At 39.4% G+C, this 22,801-nt stretch overlaps 3 protein-coding genes across 6 annotated transcripts; 1 reads left to right on the top strand and 2 right to left on the bottom strand.

Annotated features, from left to right (window-relative positions):
* Positions 1–447: 447 nt before the first annotated feature.
* On the bottom strand, positions 448–10,998 carry atg3 (autophagy related 3). 3 transcript variants are annotated; one of them, XM_088289943.1, is made up of 14 exons: positions 10,894–10,998; positions 10,614–10,753; positions 8,158–8,257; positions 6,901–6,942; positions 6,513–6,562; positions 4,851–4,921; positions 4,244–4,351; positions 3,903–3,955; positions 3,363–3,444; positions 3,257–3,291; positions 2,992–3,144; positions 2,549–2,676; positions 2,122–2,190; positions 448–2,008 (listed from the first exon to the last, which is right to left on the bottom strand). In XM_088289943.1, exons 3-14 carry the CDS (start codon positions 8,227–8,229, stop codon positions 1,927–1,929), a joined length of 945 nt encoding a protein of 314 aa, XP_088146069.1. In that variant the 5' UTR covers positions 8,230–8,257; positions 10,614–10,753; positions 10,894–10,998; the 3' UTR covers positions 448–1,926. The 3 variants fall into 3 exon arrangements, with proteins under 3 accessions (XP_088146069.1, XP_088146070.1, XP_088146071.1); XM_088289944.1 differs by having other exon boundaries at positions 10,614–10,721; XM_088289945.1 differs by lacking the exon at positions 10,614–10,753 and having other exon boundaries at positions 10,894–10,912.
* cars2 (cysteinyl-tRNA synthetase 2, mitochondrial) lies at positions 9,758–15,929 on the top strand. The gene is made up of 15 exons (XM_088289942.1): positions 9,758–10,138; positions 11,066–11,116; positions 11,189–11,306; positions 11,392–11,463; positions 11,727–11,832; positions 11,918–11,998; positions 12,994–13,123; positions 13,197–13,330; positions 13,468–13,535; positions 13,663–13,729; positions 14,724–14,862; positions 14,956–15,079; positions 15,178–15,276; positions 15,388–15,597; positions 15,668–15,929. Exons 1-15 carry the CDS (start codon positions 9,942–9,944, stop codon positions 15,740–15,742), a joined length of 1,671 nt encoding a protein of 556 aa, XP_088146068.1. The 5' UTR covers positions 9,758–9,941; the 3' UTR covers positions 15,743–15,929.
* On the bottom strand, positions 15,786–21,149 carry ddrgk1 (DDRGK domain containing 1). 2 transcript variants are annotated; one of them, XM_088289947.1, is made up of 8 exons: positions 20,948–21,149; positions 19,170–19,322; positions 18,951–19,090; positions 18,247–18,348; positions 18,036–18,158; positions 17,910–17,948; positions 17,700–17,805; positions 15,786–16,302 (listed from the first exon to the last, which is right to left on the bottom strand). In XM_088289947.1, exons 1-8 carry the CDS (start codon positions 21,033–21,035, stop codon positions 16,142–16,144), a joined length of 912 nt encoding a protein of 303 aa, XP_088146073.1. In that variant the 5' UTR covers positions 21,036–21,149; the 3' UTR covers positions 15,786–16,141. The 2 variants fall into 2 exon arrangements, with proteins under 2 accessions (XP_088146073.1, XP_088146072.1); XM_088289946.1 differs by having other exon boundaries at positions 18,951–19,093; positions 20,948–21,148.
* Between the last annotated feature and the right edge of the window lie 1,652 nt (positions 21,150–22,801).

Below are 22,801 nucleotides of genomic sequence, written 5' to 3'. Positions count from 1 at the left end.
CTCGAATGCAAAGGATGCTGATTTGATTAACGCACTCAGGGAAAAGTCGCTGAAATGTACTTAAGTACAAAAGTTGAATAAATAGATAAACAAACAAAATGTTTTTTTTCCCATCTGTCATTACTGTTTTGATAATTTGGCAAAACATGAAAGATTGCACACAAATGTACCTATTTTTAAATTGACTTGCTGAGACAACAAAAATATCAAGTCACGTTTTTTTGTTTGTTTTTACCAAGAGCTTTCTAGCATTAGCTCGACTTCTACGACATAAAAAAAATCACATAGCTTAGTGAACATTGTTGAGTAGCAGTTTACTAAAGCACAGTATTGAGGTCATTTTGTTACTTTCCATCACTGAAAAATACAATGTGAGCACAATGAGAGGTTACTGGAGCACAGAATATTGCATTTAAACATTAGTAAAGCAACACAGGCGAGACAGGTACTGTATATATTGTTTAATATTTTACACATTGTGCCACAAAGATTTTGTTTGTTGCCAAGCTAACCACACAAGACGCTGGGCAAGAGGATGCACAATGATGTTATGTAAACAAAACAAAACAAAAAAAAAAACATTTTAGCCTCCTGTTAAAGGACCATCAACACATTCAGAGTATTAAGACAAAATGGCCTTTTATGTTTTGTTTAATCAGTATATTCTGTATAATCAAGTCTGTCCCAGTAAAGCATGATAGTGATGCACTTAACTGTACAGTAAAGCCAAAGCTCTGACCAAGTCCAAAAGTTTGAAACCTATACTCCCTTCGGTTAGTTGAAAGTTGTGTAATCGCAATCATTTGAGATAAGACCAGTTTGCTTTAAGTTCAACTATATCTAATGTAACTTGAATTCCCATTGCAGCTAAGAATAGTACACGCTGCAACAAATCAAAGTGACAACTCGACATAGTTGTGTGTCTAACTCCAGACAACAAAAGAGGACCCAAGTGTTGTGACCAGGTTATTTTGACATTCCTTCAATGTGGGATTGAAAACAAACTTGTGCACCATACAGAACTGTGTGAAGGAACTAAAGCTGTAGCAAACCTGGCGATAGTACGACCAAAGTTGATGGTTTCTTTAGGAGCTTCACACATAGAAAATTGTTCGCATCCTGACCTGATAAAACTCTAGTCTTGCTTTATTTTCATGTTATTTTAAAAAACAAACCAGTAAAACAAACTTGATGGTACGTTTAATTTAAAACACTGTTGCACCACCAGCCATGTGTTTTAGCGCCAATGTATTATTTTTCATCTTTTTTTGAGCCAACTTTTATATCTTTTTTATCCGTTACAAGACATTTATTTGTTGAACAAAATGTTACCAGAAATGTCACCGTGTTTGCTTTGGGTTCTTCTGGTATTAGTTTTTTTTTTTTTTGGTTCAGCCTCAGTACTAACGTAAACTTGACATACACCGGAGGCTAAATGGAGGAGCCTTTGGCATAAGTGCCAGACAGTCCCCAAAGAGTTTGGTGGCAAACTACGAGAAATTGAAAGTAGCAATGTGGATCACCTTACACCAGATGTACAATACCATGATGGAATGTGAATTTGTATGTCGTCAGGAAGGACCAACACTTCCCATAAAGCATTAAGGATGTAGTTAGCCAAGCCTCAATTATGACAACGTGCTGGATAACTGTTGGAAGTCATTTTGCACTTATAATATTGATCAAAAATACATTTACTAATGTGCACTGCTTCACTTTTTCCACCTTGAGACAAAACATTACATTTGACAACTATATGATTTTATCTTTACTCACTTAAAAATGATTCCCATTTAGGATGCACATTTCCTTTTCAGTTACACCTGTGCAAAGTGTTTTAAAGTGAGACAAACATCCTCTCGTCACCAAACCAGATCATACGTAATTTACAGAGGCAGAATAACTGATTTTCCATCATACCCATTTCTACATGGTGAAGTGTCTTGTGTAGTCGTATTCTATTGTGGGAATGACAGCCTGGACAAATTTGAGAAATATGAGAAGGTACCTGTAAACTACAGTCAAGGGAAAAAACTAAACATGCATTGTTCATTAGTGGACCATAAAATTTGACCGCTTGATTTTGTTGGTGCAATGAAAAAAAAAAAGAAGAAAGGATACATATGCACTCCAAGTTCACCACCTCCTTCAGCCACAGTCTCAATGATCTTTTTCATCACTTCAGCGTGCCTAGAAATAGAAGGACAAAAAAGAAAAGCATTGAAGACATTCCCTACTAATAACAAATTAAGAGTAAATTATTTCTATAGCGATAGTGCACTATATAGTGAGATTGCCGTTTTGTTGTGATCTTGAAAATTGTGACGAACATAAGTTATCCCAGTAATATAGTGCAGGTCTACTCAAATGGCGGCCCACCAACCACATGCGGCCCAGAGCCAACCCCTAAGTGGCACAGCCCACCTTAACTACGGTAATTGCATTCAAAAGATGCAGTTGGGCTCTTGGTTGGCAAGATGTCTGAAATTCCTACAGTGCTTGACCCCGTGAATGCAACACTCTGAGTTGCCGTGCAACTGTCGCTAACCTGCAGGGATGGACAGAACACATGGCGGGCGGAGGAAGGTTTGGATGGTTCTCAATGGTGACCGTCTTCTTCACGTGGTCCTGGCTGATGTCCTCGTACATTTGTTCCACAGTCAGAGGCTGCCTATCCTGAAAGAAGTCACCACAACTGGATTTAAACAGACACCTGAGTGCAATCACACATAATCCTTAATCATTATACTAAATGTGGCCAGTATAACATTGCTAAAATGGCTCTCTCTAATTGTCATGACCAAACGACTTTGGCCAACATTAACCACTAAGAAACCGATTCACACGCCCGAAGCAGTTTGTGGGTTGGGTGCCTTGCTCAAGGGGAATTTAAACTGTTGAGGAAGAACTGCGATTCAGCAAATAAGATCTTTTAAAGTAAAGGATGATGCGATACTGTACATTACGATGAGGTGTTGGCTGATAACATACTTCATCATATCCAAACAGCCAGAGTCGAGGCGTCTGGTAGTATTTATCGTAGGTGATGTAAAGGTCATATGTTCTTGTCTGAAGGATGGCGTCTTCACTCCCGGGCTCCGCTTTCACTTTGGCTTGCACCATTTTACTGGTGTCCAGGGTTGCCTGGAAAGGAAACCATGAGAGAACTATTGTGTGCACCATGGCTAGCTGAAGCACACAACCTTGCGCACACACGCACACACACACACACACACACTGAAATGGGCCGGCTTACCTCATCTGTTTCCAGTAAGCCGCTTTCCTCATATTCTGAAAGGAATAAACAAATGCAATGACTGCGCAGCTCGCCATGAGCCCGAGATCGTCACAATTTTAAGTACCTTCCATATCTGCCGCCTCACCATCTTCATCGTCTTCACCCTCATCACAACATGCTGCAGAAGTGCTATTCATATTCTTGTCCTTGAATCAAGTAAATACACAGCTGAAACATGGCCAGGGAACTAGGACTCGAAAGACGTACTCACGCCAGAATATTTGTGTGGCGCTTGAGCCGACTTGACATCTCAAGCCCAGTACGGCAAGTTTGTTTGAGTCAGGTCCAGCACAATTGGTCATACACGCGCAACTGATCAGAGAAGTGTCGTGTAGTTACTGTAATGCAGTACTAGGAAGTCACTAATTGTATATAATTGCAAATACTTTGCGACTGTACTGCCAGTAGAATTTACAGGTTTCAGCCAAAGGAACATGTGGCACGCAATCTACTTGTAGTGGTAAATACAATCTACAGCGTCTTAAGACCAAGTGCGTATATAGATCAATATGAAAGGAGGAACCAAGTATGGTTTGAATGGCCACGTGCGAGCATGACTAAAGTATCAAAACTATTTCGTTTAATATTAAGTAACTACAAATACCTTGTTATTGTCCAGTGAAATTTCCCGTGCAGCATCAGTGACACCTAATAAACCTAGAAACAATCAGAGCATTGTTACAAATATCATACGCTCCAGAACAGTGATTCACTTCATTTTCATGAAAAGTGACCCCAAATTGGGGACATTCGCTCTCTTTTTTGCTCTGCCTATACAAACCACGTTCGAAAGGCAAAGAAAAATGCCAGCTTGGATTTTTTTTTTTTTTGCATTGACAACATTTCAGATGATATTTGTGAATATAATCTTGGTTTCCTTTAAGCTAACATTGCATATCACATTTCTTTGCTTAAATAGCACAGTGCTAGGAAACATTGACATGCCTGCATTATGATAAGTGTCCACCCATCCCCCATCTCCATCATCCTCCTCGATGATGGCCTCCAACTCGTCTGAGTACTCCATCTGTTTACAACGCTTGTAACAGGGAACTAAAAAAAAAAAAACAAACACACTAAAATCAAATTTCACACACTCAGAAAGACCCCAAATTTTTTTATGTTAGGTGCAATGTGGTTTGCAATCCCGAATTCCTATTCAATGACTGAATAGTAATGTTGGTGATGGAAACATACGTGAAGATATTATTCAGAAACTGACTTGTATTAAACTACAGTAAGCCCTTTGCAATCTAACATTGTCACCAAAAATGAAATAGTTCTTAAACATTACATGAATTGCACTAAAAACTTAAATACATCTGAACTGTACTCGTGCAGTAATTCGAACGTCTCATCTAACCCTCACGCTAAGTGATATTCAATGAGTGAGTAAACTCCACTAATAAGTTGTCAATATTTATCTCCAAACTGCACGACACTGTTGAAGTGGATAGCAAGCCTAATATTTGGGATATTTGGATAGTTAGTTTTTGGTGTTTTCTTTAAGTGGTCTGTGAGCTAATAGATGTTGAGAAGACATTCCTCTTACCATTGCGTGTCAGGAGAAATTGTTTATCTGGGGGCAAATATGGCTTCACTTTTACTTCCTCCCCAGTGGCCCTGAGTGAAAATTAAAACATAAATCATTACTTTACTATATAATAACTGTCAAACTAAATAATCAAATGAAGGGAATTGCAATTTGTGCATTTGCCGAAGTAAGTCTTTAGCTTGTCAGTACCTCGTTTAAAAAAAGAAAAAAAAAAAAGATCTGCACACTTTGATGCCGACAGCCTGACACAGTTGCCGTTCCTACTGATCAATTTTTTAAAGTCAGCCTTACTGAAGTGCAGGGGTGGGAAATTCCGGTCCTCGAGGACTGGTACCCTGGATGTTTGATTTCGCCATGCTCCATCACACCTACTTCAAGTGATCAACTCATCAGCAAGCTCTGCAGAGGCTGGATAAAACTGCTGATCATTTGAATCAGTTGTGTTTGAGCCATATAACATCCAGGATCCCTCGAGAACCGGAATTGCCCACACCTGCTCAAGTGAGTTGTTTTAGCCGACAAAATTGCCACTGTGGTCCTGACGTCACTTCATCTCATAGCCCAAAATCCAAGGGGAGAGATGTATCTCAATTCTCACTAATGTTTCCAAGAGGAAAAGAGTGTGCTGTTTTGCTATTTGCTAAGAACACATTGCGCTCATTTTGCAGCATGAAAAAAAATTACTATTTTCATTAGATAATAAAAAAATTATTTTATTTAGGTAGATGTAAAATATCGCAATATCATCAATACCACTAAAGTCAACATATCGCATATTGCAGTAGTTCCCCAATTTGTATTTCTTTTTTTTTTAAAGGGCACCACTTTTGGAGATGAAATTATTCGCAACTGCACAAACTGCATTGACTATATATACAAACGCGCCACGGGGACCACTGAGCAGGCCTTCGGTCTGCACGTAGCATAACTTGAAGTCAAACTATATCATGATAACTAAAACAAAACAAAATAGTTTCAGTTGGGTTTCTCCAGCAGAGAATTGCAACGCTCTGTGAAATCTAACAAGAACGACACAACAACGAAATGCACATTCCTGAGTCACAAGGTAACGCGGACTTATTCCTTACTTTACACAGCCACAGTAAACACATTCACCCTGCTAGCAAGACGCAATAATTTAATTTAAACATATTTAAAAGCACAATTAATTTGGATTAGGGCTGCCTGGAAATATCAAATATTTTAGTATTTGGACATCCTATCCAAAATTCTATTGCATAATCGCGTATTGGGATATTTTTTTTTCCTGGTGATACGTACTGAAGAAAAAAAAAAAACTCAGAATCCAAGTGTGTGGGGTCATTTAAGTCTACTGCCTTTGAAAAGTAATATGATGGGTGTTGCCAGTTTATATGGAACACTTGCGAGTTAGATCGCGCTTCCAGGCAATCTCTTGCGAGCTAGCACAGGAGCCGGTCACCGTACGATACGTTGTTTAGTGCCCTTAATTGGCAATTGAACATTATTTCAGGATGTCGTTGTGTGGTAAAAGTTAGTAGCAGCATTTTGTAATGACAAATGGCCGCAAATAAAGACAAGTCAAGTCACCCGTTGCGTCATGACACGCTGCCGGGAACAACTCCAAAATAAAAGCGCATCGAGGTATTGATTGATTAATTTGGATGAAATGATACTGACCATTTCCAAGTGGGGCAATGATGAACTAAGTGATCCCCAGCGGCTGCAAACTGACAAACAAAAAGAAAAATGCAAAAGTGTGTTCTTATTATGCGTGTAGGATCTTATTTTCGTGATTCCCAACCATTGTGCCACAGAAAATGATCACAATTCAACTAATTGGTCTAAATATTATTATTAAATATTTCGACTTCTGAGTACATGAATTTGTGAGTAAACTCAAAGGAGATCATCATTATTTCAGTGTACATTCTGCTTGTGAAATTACTGATTGGTGGAGCGCAGTGAGTTTTTCCTAATGTCAAAAATGTGCCTTGGCTCAATAAATGTTGGGAAACACTGGAGAGCGTAGAAGATAAAAGAGTCAGCATGTATTGATCAACCTCACCTCTTCTGGTGTGATGACTCCAGTTTCTTTAAATTTTGATTCCTGAGGAATTTTAGCAACAACAAATCAGCTTACAATCTTAATTGACCATACACATATTTGGGTCACTTTTTATACATTGTGCTTCAATTCTGGAATGACCATTTATCTGCAGTACTGAACAGAAATATTCAACTTTACTTGCGCTAACTCCCCAATGTCCCCATGCTTATTGCGCAATCGCTGCACCGCATTTTCCCCGAACAAGGACTTGGAAATACCCATTTTTGGAGAGGTTCGTAGGTTGAATTTCCCCTGGATTCCTCAATATGACCTCATTAAATGACTGATTTCCTTTGACCATTAGCAAGAATCATCAATTTGCACTTCTGCTTGAATGAGCCGCGTTTGGACCCTTCAAAAACATTGATAAAACGTTCAACGTTCGTTATATTGCAGTCTGAAAAATAAGGTAAGTTCCGCATTACGCTGCTGCTGGTCGAACCAGCACGGCAGACAGAGTAGTGAAAAAAGGAGCTTTCAATCGTAGAAATACCACTGGATATGGCTAAATTAATATCTAGGCATTATGGTTGTCCTCTGATGAATTTGCTTTTTGCAAGGCCGATTATGATTGATATAGGAAGCATATTTTCAAAGGGAATTCTCTCTTTTTCAGTATGCTGAATCACTGCAATGGTGTCATCTGATTGGACAAACATTCATTTGTTAAGGATCTCACCACATGGGCTTAGCAACACATGAGAAAATGTAACCTTGATCTAAATGTTTAAGGTTAGTGAGGGACAACATTTCCAGCACCACTTGCACATTATACCTTATGGTTCTGGCGTTGTATTCTGGAAATTTGAAGCAAACATCTTTAGCCGTTACAGAGATATTGCATTTAGAAGTTAATGGACCACATTGGTTGATAACATTGTCCCAGTGAATTAGGTAATATCATAAAAAAAAGGAGAGGGAGCGATTTTATAAACTTGAAATGTGGGATAAATCTGGACTGGCCTGATCAAATTTGATAAATTCGGTTGTCTTTTTTTTCTGTTAAGTTGTGTTGCATTTGATAAAACCATTTTAAATGTGATTTAATCATTTTTTGGGGAACTAAACGTCCAAGTCCCTACTAAAACATTATTTTTTGAAAAAACAACAAGTTACTTTGCGTTGAACAATTATTGCTCTATTTACGGGTGAATACAGGCATCTCATGCTAGCCAAATAGCAACGAGGTAGCTTGCGAAGTATAATTAAGTTTACCTTGAGCACTGGCGTGAGAAACTCGGCCACTCCGAGAGCAGTTCCTTTTACCGTGTTAATGACGTTCTGCATCTTGCGGTGTCAAATAAAGGGATTCTCCCTGAATGCATACAGAGAAATACGGAGCTATCTTGACATATTAGTTTCGAAACTGAGGGTGCAGCAGCAACATTCGTAAATCACATGACCACTCAAAACACTTCCGGGTATGATGGTCTCGCGGGATGACAGCGACGGCCAGCTGGTTGTCCAACGCGTCGACATATTGGGTGTGGCAGATCTACTCAAAAACTGGAACTTAATAGCAAATGCTTCGTAATGGCACTGTTAATTTTTCAGATATATGTACTTTAATTGAGTAGTTATTTGCACAACGATTTTGTGCATTTACTCCCTATGTTTGAAATCACATAAGTACGCTTTCTACTTTGAAAATTGGCTTGTTACTTTTTGCAAGCTCTATGTGTGATGGCACAACATTAAAAAAAAAAAAAAAAAAAAAAAAAAAAGAAGTAAGACAAAAGAGATAAAGCCAGCTACATGTGAGCACTTCAGAACTTGTGAATTATAGGTGCAAAAACAGAGCCAGAAGCGTTATGGGGGAACGTTAACTAGGTGAAAATGACAAAACATATTTGGAGAAGGACAATATTCTCCATCAATTGCATTTTCAACAGAAACCTTTGGTGTTGTTGGCTCCAAGAATGATGTGTTGGTAAATGCTTTGTTTGTTGTGGCCTAATGAAGTCCCTAATGGCCCCATATACGTTCCTGGTATTCAAAAAGTATCAATTTAAAGGGATAATCAGTGCTCACACCCCATACCAGAGTCTTGCTAACCTGGCAAGACCCAGATTGAAATGTGAATAACGCACAGGAGTTCACCATAGTATCTGCTTCAATGTGGTCTGCTCTGGAAAGGCGGGACATTCAGTACAATACTTAACATTCAATGGGCAATACAGTAAACTCGTGGACACCTACCAGACAATTTTTTTTTTTTTTACCAAACCTGGAAAATGTCATCACCCGCATGCGCCTTGTTTTGATCAGCTGAGTTCTTGATGATTGTATATGTGGATAAAGGCATCTTAAATAACACAATGTTGATATTATTGATTTTTCAATCAAGCCGATTGTTACGCGAGAAAAGTTTTCATCATAGCCGCTTATCCCAGCCCAAACACTGTTGCCTTGTGATGTGTGGACTTGGAGCAAATCAGTGGGCTCGGGACAAGATAGATTCTCAGGGTTTTGTGAACTCACAAATAGATTGAGAATTCAGGTTACAGGTTAGAATCTTGCGCCACGCCTCACTAAAAGACAGCACTCAAAGGGAGCGTTGACTGGAGGACCATTGGGCTTGTGTGTGTGTTTACTATTTAGGAACATTGTCTGTACTTAAAAAAAATATTTTGACTTAATTTATGGAGTTTAATCGATACTCCTACCTAAGTCTTACTTTATACACGTATCTGTACTTCTAGTTAAGTCCAGCTCCTCTCCAAGTAGCAAATGAATTAGGCCCACCTTTCCACATCCAATATGGTGGCTACGTAGACGTACAGCCTGGCGCACAAGACGTATCTATGAAAGTGTAGCGTGTGCCTGTCAAAGTCTATTTGTTAGTATAGTGTACTCATAAAAATGGTGTACTTCATTTCATTGCATTCTTTTGTTGTTTACGTATAAATGTTATCGCTGGAAGAACACTGAGCGGCATACCGTATGTGTGCTACATTAGCTGCTACTAGCCGGGCTTTGCTTATTTCCGAGGTCACAGCATGTGGAGAAACACAGTCAAGTCGTTTCTACGGCGATGCAAAGGACTCAATATAAGAGCAAAAATCCGAGGATCGTGCAGCAGAAGCGAGAAGAAGTGGGTCTTGCCCGCGGGATTTGACACCGGCGTTAAGACTTTCAACAGCCTCTCCAAAAAGAAAGAGCCTCTGATTCTGACACGAGAGGGAGTAGCCACTTGGTATATACAGTCTACACATGTTCAAATGACATAGAGTCCTCGCTTTTCGACGGCCTCGACATACGCGGTTTTGACCTTACAAAGATTCCTACCAGTTACTGCCGTACTTATCGATATGTTTTTTCATGTGTTTCTTCATTTAAATCCATTCATCCAGTTCCACATTGGACTGGTTGCCAGCCAATCGCAGGGCGCTTGTAGACAATCATACAAATAACCTATTTCACATTCACACCTTTGGTCAGTTTGAACCTATACAGGCATGTTTTTGGAATGTGGGAGAAAGCCCGAGTTGCTGACGAAACATGCAAACGCCACACAGGAAGGCTTGAGCCAAGCTTGGAACCTCAGAACTGTGAGGCAGACGTGCTATTATCCGTTCGTTCACTTTGCGGGTTTGATTCATGAATGGACCAAACATTTTCGGGTTAATTTAGAATTGGAATTTAAACATATCTTCATAGTGTCGTAGCACCTGTGAATATCCGTTGATGGATGTGGGGATGGGGCGCAGAGTGGTAGGAGCCTCGATGGTGGCAGCCAACGGGAGGTCAATCGGCCATTCGGGAAACTCCCACAGTTCCTGATGGCCACCACACCCTTGATTGTAGTTTTCTTGATTCGACAATATTTATATATTTAGTTTTTAAAGAGATAAATAACTAAACTAAAATAAAATTGCAATTTTGAACTAACTGAATTTGAAAACAACAATGTCAAAAAAGAATGAAAATCTTGAATGAAAAATCTCAAACCGTTAGAAGCTGGTCTCAGAGGGATGTGCCCGGTTAGCATAGATTGAAAGACTACGGCGCGTTCCGTTTTATGCAAAATTTCGCGGTATTCCGTGGTAAACTGAGTACCCCCTGTATTTATAGCAAAGTGCTACTAAGATCCCACAATACCACGCTTGTGTTTGTGCATCAGGTACAGCTGCGGGCCCACTGTGTACGACCACGCCCACTTGGGCCATGCATGGTAATAATGATGCCACACAATGAATTCAATAAATTTTCCATCCAAGACATTTGACCATCCTTTCTCTTCAAGTTCATATGTCAGGTTCGATATGCTGCAGAGAATCTTGTCCAGGTTGTTTGGTATCACGGTGATCCACACCATGGTCATCACAGACATTGATGACAAAATCATCCAAAGAGGTTGGCAGGTGAGACACCAGTTGCTGATGGCTGAATCGGCGAGCATTGTTGCCAGTATGATACTATAAAACATATTTTGTCTCATTTTCCTAGGACAATGTCTCCCCCATCATTATAGCCAGAATGTATGAAGAGGAATTTAAGAAGGATATGCTCTCATTGAAGGTGTGTGCGGCCGCCTTGGCTTGGTCCACATGTATGTGGTCAATGCCAAAGATTTTATAAAAATAAATGGACGTTGCTGCAATCTGTCCCAACACATCGAAAAAGAAAAATAGCACTGTACAGTGTTGTCCTATATGAAAACATATACTAGTAAAACTTGATGAAATAGAACCTGAAGTAATAATGTTAGCATTAGACATTTGGACTGTATCAAAAAGATCTGAAAATGTTTTTAATATAAATGTGGCTTTAAAAAAATCTAGGTGATTCCTCCTGCAGCGTACGTCCGAGTCACTGAAAACGTACCGCAAATTGTGGCCTTCATTCAAAGGATCATCGAGAACGGAAATGCCTATGCCACTAAAGAAGGTGAGCATTTTGGCCGTTCCGCGTGGCGTAATTTGATTGCCCTACGACAAATCTGCTAAATCCACAAACTCAATTTGACCTGCAGGTGACGTCTATTTTGATATCCTGTCCATTGGGGATCGATACGGCAAGTTTGGGGAAGCTGGAACTTCTCAAGATGGACCTGGTAAGAACTGGATGGGATTTAGAGGGGGTGAAAAAAGCTTGAGGTCCGAGAAGGAAATGTGGAAAAAAAAATTGAAAATATTACGGTTTACCTGTTTTTTGAAGCTGAGTCATGATTGCTCGTTAGCTGAGCCCTGAGCAACTATGATGTCAGTTTCAGTCGACAAAAGTGACAAAAGGCCGCCCGCCCCTTGAGATACAAAAACGGTTAGATATGCAATATTAATCAGAATGCCATGTTTCGACAAGTGGGGCTGCATAGAACATGTTCTTCTTAAAAGATGTTTTTGGTTGACTTCCCTCTTAATAACATTGAGATATCGCGAGCATTTTTGTTGTCAACCCCACTTTTAAAATCAATTGAAATGTAGTAGAATATATATATATTTTTTTTTTACTGGCTTTTGATTTCAAGACTAGTCATCTGTCAATTTGTTGTAAATGTGTGTTATATGGCGATCACCTGTTTTCTGAGTTTGATCATGTGACATTCTCAAGACGAGCTCTGATTGGTCATTTCTAGTGACCAAACAACAAGTGCCAAAATCGCAGCCTCCTGAGTGGGTTAAAAACAGGTGGATTTTTCTCTTTAATTCATATTCTACTAATTATCAGATTGCTATGTTTAGTCTAAACGGGCTGCACGGAACATATTATTGTAATGAAAAAATTTAAATTTACTTCCGCTTTAAAACATATTTTTTTTCTTTTATACTCTCCATCCATTATATTCAACATCTGTATCAAAAACCGAGTGCAACGAAAGGAAAAACATGTTTTGAAACAAAGAACTAGCTAGCGTTAGCTCAGGATTTTATGTTATCAATATGTGTTGCCTTCACTTTGCTAATGTTAACGGGCAAAAGAAATTGGCTAATGACAACGGAAATCGAATAATGGTTAACAATTCCGCTGAATTTTAATGAGAAAAAAAATCTTCAAGAGGTCTGTCATTTAGCTTTATGCTTGAATGTGGGATCTTGTTTGGTTTTGCAGGTAGCTCCAGTAAAAAAGATGTGAGGGATTTTGCTCTGTGGAAGCGATCCAAACCTAAAGAACCCTACTGGGACTCTCCTTGGGGCCCAGGAAGACCCGGGTGGCATATCGAGTGTTCCACCATCGCAAGGTTTGCATTTCCAGCGTGCTCTGCATTTGGTTGCCTCTGTGATCTGTGATGTCACCTCTTGGGGGGGGTTCAGCTCAATATTTGGGAGCCAGCTGGATATCCACTCAGGTGGTGTGGACTTGGCCTTCCCTCACCATGAGAATGAAGTGGCGCAGAGCGAAGCCTATCATCAGTGTGACCAATGGGCCAATTACTTCCTGCACTCAGGTAAGTCATGGACCAAACAAATGAAAATAATAATCCAGAAAGTCAGGATCAAAATATTTATAGAGCGCTAGAAATTCTTTGTGGCTGCTAAATATGACTGATTTAAACTCAGATCATTTTCTCATTTACACATTTAGGACATTTACACCTCAAAGGCAGTGCTGAGAAAATGTCCAAATCTCTGAAGAACTACATCACCATTAAGGTATCTCACTTTTAAAGAAGAATTTGACATTTCCTCTGACATCGTGCGTGAATGCTGAGAGGTGCTGTCACGATGCCAAATTGTTAAAGCTGATTAATATTTACATTTGTTTTTTCTTCATCATCAGGACTTCCTGCAGTCTCATTCCGCCAACGAGTTCCGCATGTTCTGCCTCTTGACCAAATACAGATCAGGTAGTGACAACTTTATAGAAACCCATGCCCAGTCATCACTTAGCAAATGTTGAGCGCTCCCGAAAATGAAAAAGAAAGAGAAAAAAAAAAAAGAGATTATGAAAATGTATAGTAATTGTATATATTAGTACCAACCAAAAGAATGCTTCGCTCTTTAAATACATTACAGTTCTTATTCATTTCATGCAAATGTGCTGTACTTTAATTTTAACACAACTGAACTTTACTTTATGCAGTGACTGTTTCACACTTTCACTAGCAACATGACAAGTGGTTGCCTTCTTTGTAAAATGTTCGACAAAACATGGGATAAGCACTTCAAACGCCCTTAAAATCATTTACACAAATACGTTCAAAAAGAAGAAGAAAAAATTCTCAAGTACATGACCTATTTTACTGTTCAAAACGTTCTTCTTGCCAGTAATGTTCCATGGTCATATTTTTAGGGCAAGTAGCAACATTTGAATCGCTGCGGTAATTTTGATGCGCTGACTTCTCGGAATTTTGGCATGTACTGGTAACTGGTGGAGACTTAACTGTAATTTGTCCACCAGCTGAAGATCAGGTTCCCCAAGTGGCCAAGAAAATGAAATGGTTGAGTATCATGATGTATGGTTGAAATAAGCCGTTTTTACTATTTTACTCAAATTTGGGCACTTTCAATCGTGTTTCTACTTTGAGAATCAACTGTAAATAAAACACAAACATTTCCAAATCATCCTACATTACATTTAAAATAAATTGCCAAAAGATGATTCGTTTTTCTTTTTCTTATTTAAAAAAAAAATGTACCAGAAGTGAGTGTGTTGTCATATACATGCCACAAAGACTCACCTTAACTTCCACTAACAACCCAGGCTAAAATTTGTTCCTTCCTGACATATGTCTGTCCTTCAAAATACATCCCTTCAACATCCTCTTGACACCAATTACAGAACTGTGCAGGTTTCATTTGTGCAGCTGTTGCTAAGTGACTGCTCTGTGATGTCTGCAGCTATAGACTACAGTGACAGCAGCATGTTGGAGGCTCAGGTCTCTCTGGCAAGCATCTCAACTTTCTATAATGACGCTCAAGCCTACATAAAGGGTCAGCTGCAGTGTTTGCCGGTGGAAGACGCATTACTTTGGGAGAGGTTTGTTCCCACTTTGAGTCATTTTCAGCCTATGGAAGAGCTTCCCGAGTGCTGCCGTAACACCCTTGCGGTCTTCTGGTTCCAAATCACCAGGTTGGCTCAGACAAAAGCGAACGTGATGACGGCGCTGGCTGATGACTTCGACACCCCGAGAGCCATGAATGCCATCATGGATTTGGTTTACCAGGGAAACTGCCAGCTGCTGCCTGTTTCCACGGTAACGGGCTCTGGCTCTTAATTTGTCCTCTTCACCATGAAATGTGCTGTCACAGCACATCAGCTTATTTGAGTCATTTATCGACTGTGTTGGATCAGGATGCAGGAGCAACCAGAAGTCCAGCAGTGTTTGGAGCCATGACGGCCTATATAAGAGACATCTTGGACATTTTTGGTATTGAGCCGCTGCATAACAAGGTCAGGATGCATGTGGAACATATAAATAGCAATTCATTCATTCATACATTGTCTTGTGTACTGTAAATGAGTGCTTCTTAAACTTTATAGAAATGTTTTTTCTACATGCAGGAGACGGAGGCAATGAGCCAGTCGGGAAGCCTCAAAGCTGTTGTCGAGCAGCTGACTCAATTCCGAAGTGAAGTCAGAGCGTTCGCTCTCACCCGTCAGTCAACAACACCCGAGAAGCTCCAAAAAGCACTTTATCCAGACAGAATCCCGCTCCTTAAAGCAAGCGACGAACTGAGAAAGAACCTTGCCCCTCTTGGCGTGCTGATAAAAGTGAGCATCTGGGTATTTTACACGTTTGTATTGTGGAACATCAAACTGACATTCTGTCTCGTGCTTTCAGGATCGAGGAGCCATCTCCACGTGGGAGCTAACGAAAAGCGCATCGGAAATCACAGGCAGCGTGAAACCCAGCTGACAAAAAAATGTTCATGAATGAATAAATTCAAGAGAATTTGTGATTAAAGTAAGAAATTATTTTAATAGATGTCACATCTATTTTGGAGCGGAGCAATTCAATTGTGCTACCGTCACTGTATGTCGCTGGCACACATAGATGAACAAAGATATATGATTTGTAGTCAATAAATAATTTTCTGACATTTCCCTTGGCACACCTGGCGATCTTTCAGAACTCTCAGGTTCGTTTGCATGACTTGGAGAAGGTTTGTGTTGGAAGGCCCATCGTTGGAAAGTGGAGCTCAATACCAGCGTTCAATGGAGGCATTTTGATGTTGGCAGATGTCGAATCAAGTCCCACATGAAGATGTGAGATTACTGGAGACAATCATTCAGCAGCAAAATACGCCATTGTCCATCAGGCAGTGTTGCGGTTCTCCGGTTTCAAATTGATCAAAGAATTACTGGCCCGGGCCAACTCTGTGATCGAAATTCGACCTCTTTGTTTGATGAACTGAGCCACTGCGTCCATTTCTGCTACAGTGATGAAGATGAACTTGCCCCTGTCATCTATGACCCCTGGGGGAAAGAAAAAAGATTTCATAGATATACATAATTAGCTAAACTAATTTATCTATACTTTAAATATGTACAGTAAATGTATTTTACATTGCCAAAATGTTCACATTGTGTGACCTCTGTTGATTGGATAAGCACAAGTCACCTTTGCACAAGTTTCACATTGACAGTTGTTGCCATTAAGTTTACTACCTTTTGTCAAAACATGGTCGTTAAGTCATTGTTTAACATACCATCCACACTTTTTGGTCACCTTCCTGACTAAGGAGCTTCTCCCCCGATTGCCCAAGTTAGACAGGCAAGCTCTAGCAAGAGTCCTGCTGGTGTGGAACTCCACCCATTTAAGGATGATGCTACGCTCACTGGAACCTTCCAAGCAGGACAATTTTTTTTCTGTACCCTTCCAAACAATCCTGTGTCCGAGGTCTACAGAATTCCTTTGATTTCATACTTGGTTTGTGCACTGACAGGCACTGTCACCCGTGAGACTGTATATAGAAAGGTATGTGTCTTTCCAAATCATGTTAACTGAATTGTGCAACAGGTGGATTACAAAAAAAAGATGTAGGAACCACACAAGGATGATCAGTTGAAACATGAGTCACCTGAGCTTAAGTTTGAGTTTCGTGGCAAAGGCTGTGAATATGTATGCACATGTTTATTTCTAATAAATTTGCAAAAAATAGATAAACTTTTGACATTGTCATTATGGGGTGTTGTGTGTAGAATTTTGAGAAAAAAAATATTATTTCCATTTCGGAATAAGGCCCTAACATAAAATGTGGAAAAGTGAAGCTCTATGAATACTTTCCGGATGCACTGTATCAATCATCTCAACTATCTACTTCAGGAACACCTTTTGATGGAAGGAACAATTTTTGGCAATAAATTACACCAGCGTCAAGCACAAAACACAGAAAACCAAGTCGTGGCTCAGTCCATTTTTGACCCAAGTGTTTTTAGAGTGTATTGTGATTCTGATTCTGTATGTGGAGGTGAGAAAATTAATCGATTAATGGGCAACTAATCGGACAAATTAATCATCAACGCTGAGTAATGATTTAGTCATTGTTTAAAAAAAAAGGCCCAAATACTCTGATGTCAGCCTCTCAACCTTCTGATTTAATTTGCAAAAAATTGCTTTTACTTTGGAAAATTGGAAAACAATGCGAAAACCAGTAACTGAATCAGCCTCAGAAAGCTTGGCAAGTATATCAATCCTCCAAGTGTGATGTTGTTTAGTTGATGTTTAGTTGTTTTTTTTAAAACAATAATTGGCTAATATATAGTAATTCGGAAAATTGCTTTTGTAACACACTTAAATGCAAAACAAAATGATATGTATATACGTTATCGAAGACAAAGCTAGTGAAGACAATGTCCTTTTTGAGACAAACCTGTGAGGGAGCCGTCCGCTAGCAGGTCTTGCACTCTGGTAATAGTATCCTTTGTTCTCATTCCAAAATGAGAGGCCAAGTCTTCCAGTAGGATAACTTTAGAGCTCTGGTGGTGACAGAAAGCAAGGTTTAACACAAACACACTTTACCTTGATTTTCTGGAGAAAGAAAGAAACGAAAAAAAAAAAATCAGTGTGTGTGAGACAGCACCTCTATGTAATCGATGAATTCCCGGAGCAGGTTCCGTGACTTTAAGGCAAAACCAAATGACATGTTCATTATTTGATAGCTAATCAAAGACTTTTGAGTTTGAGTTCATATCTGAAGTGACGAGACCTGGTCTTCAGTGAGTTGCTCCTCCTCGCCCTGGTCTTCTACAACAAAGGAAGCTTTGAGCCGGAGGTACTCCTCCTCCTCCCGTTTCTCCTTCTCCTCTTTGGCTCGACGCTCGTCCTCTTCCTGACGAAAGAAAAACGCACAAATACAATTTGTCGTCCCACGTGCAAAGATGAGGGAGGAAAAGGAATTTGGGAAAATAAAGAGAGACCTGTTGCTTTTCCAGCAGGCGTTCTTTCTCCTCCTCCTGTCGTCGCTCCTCATCTTTGAGCTCCTGCATCCGCTTCCTTTCTTCACGCTCCTCAAGCTCAGCCTGAGAGTCGAGTTTTTAAACAATAAAACAAATAATAGTGGACAACGTCGACTTTAAGTGAGTTCGTTCAAACTTGTCAAGTGCTCTTCTTGACCGCTTGATGGCGCCGTAGCAAATGAAGCACACTGAAGCTTTGAACTAAAAGCAAACCAAATGGCTGGAAAGCTTCAATGATTCATGAAGCTTCGTTTGGCCTTCACTACACACAACACATTCTGTGGCTCTTGAAAGGTCAATTAAAATGTTCTAAAAGGGCCTTCAAAATGGGTAACTGAAAACACTTTGGAAACAGTGAACGAGTTAAAAGACACTCAGCTGAGCAAACATTCGCTCATGCTGCGAAGGCTCACTTTAACGACCCAGGCTAAACTTCGCTCGCTCCCGGATATAGAAAGGTCTTAGAGAAGTCGAGACCTATCACATCAACTTACTACTCTTGGGTGTCATCTTGTGGCATCACATAAATAGAAGAATAAAACACCATCCCATGAAAGGACAATTTTTCAGCAAATAGATGTGGACAGATTTCCCGAAAAAAAAAAAAAACAGCAAGAGTCACGATGGTGAGTAGGTGAGTGTCAACTGTATTCTCGGCCTCTCACCTCTCGCTGAGCTTTCTTGGCCTGTTTCTCTTCCAGCTTCCTTTGCTTTTTGGCTCCAATTTTTGCAGTTGGCTGGAAGCTCTGCTCTTCTGCCTCCTCCTCATCATCATCTTCCTCCTGATGCTGCTGCACTCGCTCTTCTTCTGAAATCAACAATGCTTCATAAGGTTACACAAAACCTTTTTTTTTTTTACATTGCAAGTTATGGAGCATTTTTACCAAACTCTGCTGCCTCTCTCTGTGGTCTTCTGTTGGCCATCGCCCCAGCAAGATTTCTCCTCCGCCGCGGCATGCCTGCTCCTCGTTCCTCCACAACGGCCCGTTGGCGGACGCTCGCCGCCCGGACAACAACTTGCTCATGCTCTCTGTCGGCTGTGCAGAGATTTACCCCATAAAGAAAAAATAAAATAATCTTACCTTCATTCGTACCCCTTTTCGTTATGAAGTCGTGGATTAGATTAGCATCACATTTTACCGTCATGAAGATGAATTTAGACAAATGGGTTAAATAAAATGCCATACTGTGTTAACACTAGTTTGATGCAATGTTGTCACAATAAACTTCAATGATGATAATAAACAAAGACATCCAAGATGGCCATATTCAAGAGAACTGATTGATGCTGTTAACAACAAAAATATTTGTGGCAACTACGTTGTGACTTGTGCCAGCCCAAAAAAGCCCTTCCGGTTTACACAAATTATTTAGTAGTCGATTTTGATCGTCGACATCGTCGTGATGAGTCCACTAATTTTGGCCGCCCTAGTGTCAGGTGATTTACGCGATGTGCATATGCAGTTTGTTTACAGCAGACTCGGGTTAACTTGGCATTGAAAATCAATTATTTAATATTTTACCTCGATGCCTATTTTAAGCAGTTTACATAGATTTAAAATCGATTTTCAATGAATCATTACATCTCTACCGGATTCTCATCTTCAATTATGATTTTCATGCAGCATTTCAATGTTTAGAGCATGCATGGTGGGATAATTCATCGTTGCTTGAATTCCTATAATGCCCAACACAAAAAACTTGGCGGGTTTTAGGGGACATGCAAGACGACATTACATCCAATTTGTCAGAAAACATGATACTTTGCCAAAATTGGTGTCGCCTAACCTTGAAAGGGGGGAGACGCAGACAAGGAGGAAAAACCATCTGTTCGTTACAAGTGATGGAGTGTCTCAACTTAATTGCATCTAATCAATTAAAAATTATTTAATTCATTACATTAAAGGCAAAGTCAACTCGAAACCATCTTTGCAATATTATGTTATATGCACCCGCAATAGTCTAAACACAGCATTCTGACTGGCGTAATATGAAGTAAGCAGCAAAATCCACCTGTTTTTTGTAAGACTTCTCACGAGTGGACATTGGAAAAACGGACGCCCCTTGATGGAGAAAAGAAATGTTAGATTTTTGCTGTTTACAATAACAGGGGTGCGCAGAACATACAACAGTAAATTAAATTTTTTTTTAATAATTAACTATAATTATAATTGTCTGGCTTGTGAAATTGATCGCTTTCTTGGAGTGGATCATCTTTATAATTTGATCCACATTCAAGGAAATTGCGATGCCAAAAAAATCCGTTTCATTTTTTCACTGGCATTACATTATTTAGAATTAAATACAAGACATTTTTGCTTGCTTTTAGAAGCCTTTTAAAATGTCCCAGTTTACTTAATTATTCACATATTGCCGAAATTTAAACACCCTTTTGTTCCTTCCTCGGAAAAGATATTTTTGTTGTCACCTATCTAATTTATTAATTGTAATTGAGTGCATGAGTTGGGTCGGAATTTACAGATTTTACACAGCACGAGTCGGCAGCTTATGGAGGTTAACTAGAACATTAATAATCCATTAAAAGTACACAAGTCTCCGCGACTACTGTTCGATCGTGTCGAAGGTTTAGCGTCACAAAACGCCAATGAAATCTTGTGCAGAGTTATGCTAACAGTTAGCTCGCCAGCTAGCTCCAACTTACCTTGCTGCGTCCTTTTCCGCAATTTTACAGCAAACAACAGCAGCACGGCGAGGATAGCAGCAGCTATCAAGTACAATACGATATCCATGATTGTTTCACACGCACGTTTAATGTGTTAACTTCTATCATATGTTTGTGTGCGTGAAAGTCCTCGTGAGGGTCTTGATACGTCAACAAATGGGAACGACTTCTTCGCCGTCGTTTTTCTGTAGCTCATTTAACACTTTGGAGCTCGTGACTAACTTCTTTAGGTTTGGAGTGAGAACATCGTTTTCCCGGTCCCATTCTGTCAATTATTACGTATCTATCTATGTATTTATTTACTTATTTATTAATTTTCATAAAGCACCTTTAACCATTATAAATTGTTTTGATCGCATCTGGCCCGTTTTGACATTTGACAGAAATAAATATGCTTTAAAAATGTAAATGGCATTCTTTCATCCTGAAATGTGATAACTAAAAATCTTGAAGTGTTCCATATTACTGAAAAATATTATTTTGTAAATTCTAGAATATATTAAATAAACATCGATTGAGGTGTTTTCTTTTCTTAAATACAATTGTGTCTTCAGTAATTGCATGACAACACTCATACCCCAAATCATCTTTCTGTATAAAAATTAATCAAAATGTCATTAATCCATTCTGGCCTTGAAACGTGAAAAAATGTAATGTGTTTTTTAAGAAGAAAAAACGGTACGCAATAATAATAATACAAAGAATTATACATGTCTGCTTGATTTAAATTGACATAGTGCTACTTAATCTAATATATTATTATTATTATTATTTTATTCACGCATTATCTTATCCAATTGTTTTCATTAACTCATCTATGAATTACCTGGCCCATACTATTTACTGTTTTGCCATGTCAAAATGACTCTTGTGAAAGGGGTTGTTAAAACCACAAAATGAGTAGTGGCCCAAGACTTTGTAGACTTAACAACTCCTGCCCTGAGAATGGCTGGCAAACCTCACCCACATTTTGCTGGGATTAGCACCAGCTCAACCACAACCCGAACTGGGAACTTTTTCCAGTTGGTATGTTTGTACGGGACATTGGGACTTAATGGAAATTGATGGCAATACATGGCAGCAAAACAGGAATTTACAAAATCACAGGTGTTTCAAGTTACAAGTGCATGTTCGGTCAATTTTTTTTCTTGGTGTTGTGAGACAAAATCCAAGGTAGTCACAGCTTTTGGATACGCTGCCGCTCCAGTAAAGTGAAAAATATGAAGCAGTTAATGTCCTGGAATGCTTGTGGGCGCAAGACCTGTCTGTTTTGCACGGATGCATGCTTGGTTATGACAAAAAAAAAATGTTGAATTTTATGCTTGAAAATGATGCCTTTTCTATAAAATTATCATTAATTCCCAGGTAATTTCCATGAAAAGTTTCCTGTTTGGAGTATTTCCAAAAATACACATCATAACTTTCAGGAAGCTTTCCAGAAATGTACTCTAAACATTCCGGAAATTTATTTGGACATTTCTGCCCCTTTGAAACCATAACACCTAAACTTGTTTTGGAAACATACACAAGGACTTGCCATTGTCATCATACGAGGGGCTAAACTTCCTACACTATTGTATTGTACCCAAATGTATCAGAACAAAGACTTAACGCATCAAACAGCCACACACTGTCAATGAATTGTCCGGGTTACGATTATCAGTATGGCACACACTTCTGAAACAGGAAGTCCCCATTAATTAGATGTTAACAATAAATAGTGGGACGGGAGGGATCTGAATCCCACGGGTACCCTTTTGGTGACCTCTGCTCTCGAGTAGCTATTCACTGGTACCATAGTTTGGTTAATTCTGAATCAGAAGCAATTGTGTC

The sequence above is a fragment of the Idiotropiscis lumnitzeri genome, chromosome 3 (assembly GCF_059441095.1).
Source record: "Idiotropiscis lumnitzeri isolate Australia: NSW breed Sydney's pygmy pipehorse chromosome 3, RoL_Ilum_1.0, whole genome shotgun sequence".
Classification (NCBI taxonomy): Eukaryota; Metazoa; Chordata; class Actinopteri; order Syngnathiformes; family Syngnathidae; genus Idiotropiscis; species Idiotropiscis lumnitzeri.
This window is presented reverse-complemented; position numbering and strand designations above follow the sequence as displayed.

Bases quoted from the DNA above. Each gene is read 5' to 3' on its own strand.
- cars2 (XM_088289942.1), top strand. From the start codon at position 9,942: ATGTGGAGAAACACAGTCAAGTCGTTTCTACGGCGATGCAAAGGACTC. The intron at 11,307-11,391 runs GTGAGACACCAG...TCATTTTCCTAG, and splicing joins TCATCCAAAGAGGTTGGCAG to GACAATGTCTCCCCCATCAT. The intron at 11,833-11,917 runs GTGAGCATTTTG...TTTGACCTGCAG, and splicing joins TGCCTATGCCACTAAAGAAG to GTGACGTCTATTTTGATATC.
- atg3 (XM_088289943.1), bottom strand. From the start codon at position 8,229: ATGCAGAACGTCATTAACACGGTAAAAGGAACTGCTCTCGGAGTGGCC. The intron at 4,922-6,512 runs GTCAGTATCATT...ATTTTCACTCAG, and splicing joins CATTGCCCCACTTGGAAATG to GGCCACTGGGGAGGAAGTAA. The intron at 3,445-3,902 runs GTATTTGTAGTT...ACTTGATTCAAG, and splicing joins TTTCACTGGACAATAACAAG to GACAAGAATATGAATAGCAC.
- ddrgk1 (XM_088289946.1), bottom strand. From the start codon at position 21,035: ATGGATATCGTATTGTACTTGATAGCTGCTGCTATCCTCGCCGTGCTG. The intron at 19,323-20,947 runs GTAAGTTGGAGC...ATCTCTGCACAG, and splicing joins GCGGAAAAGGACGCAGCAAG to CCGACAGAGAGCATGAGCAA. The intron at 18,349-18,950 runs GTGAGAGGCCGA...CTCGACTCTCAG, and splicing joins CCAAGAAAGCTCAGCGAGAG to GCTGAGCTTGAGGAGCGTGA.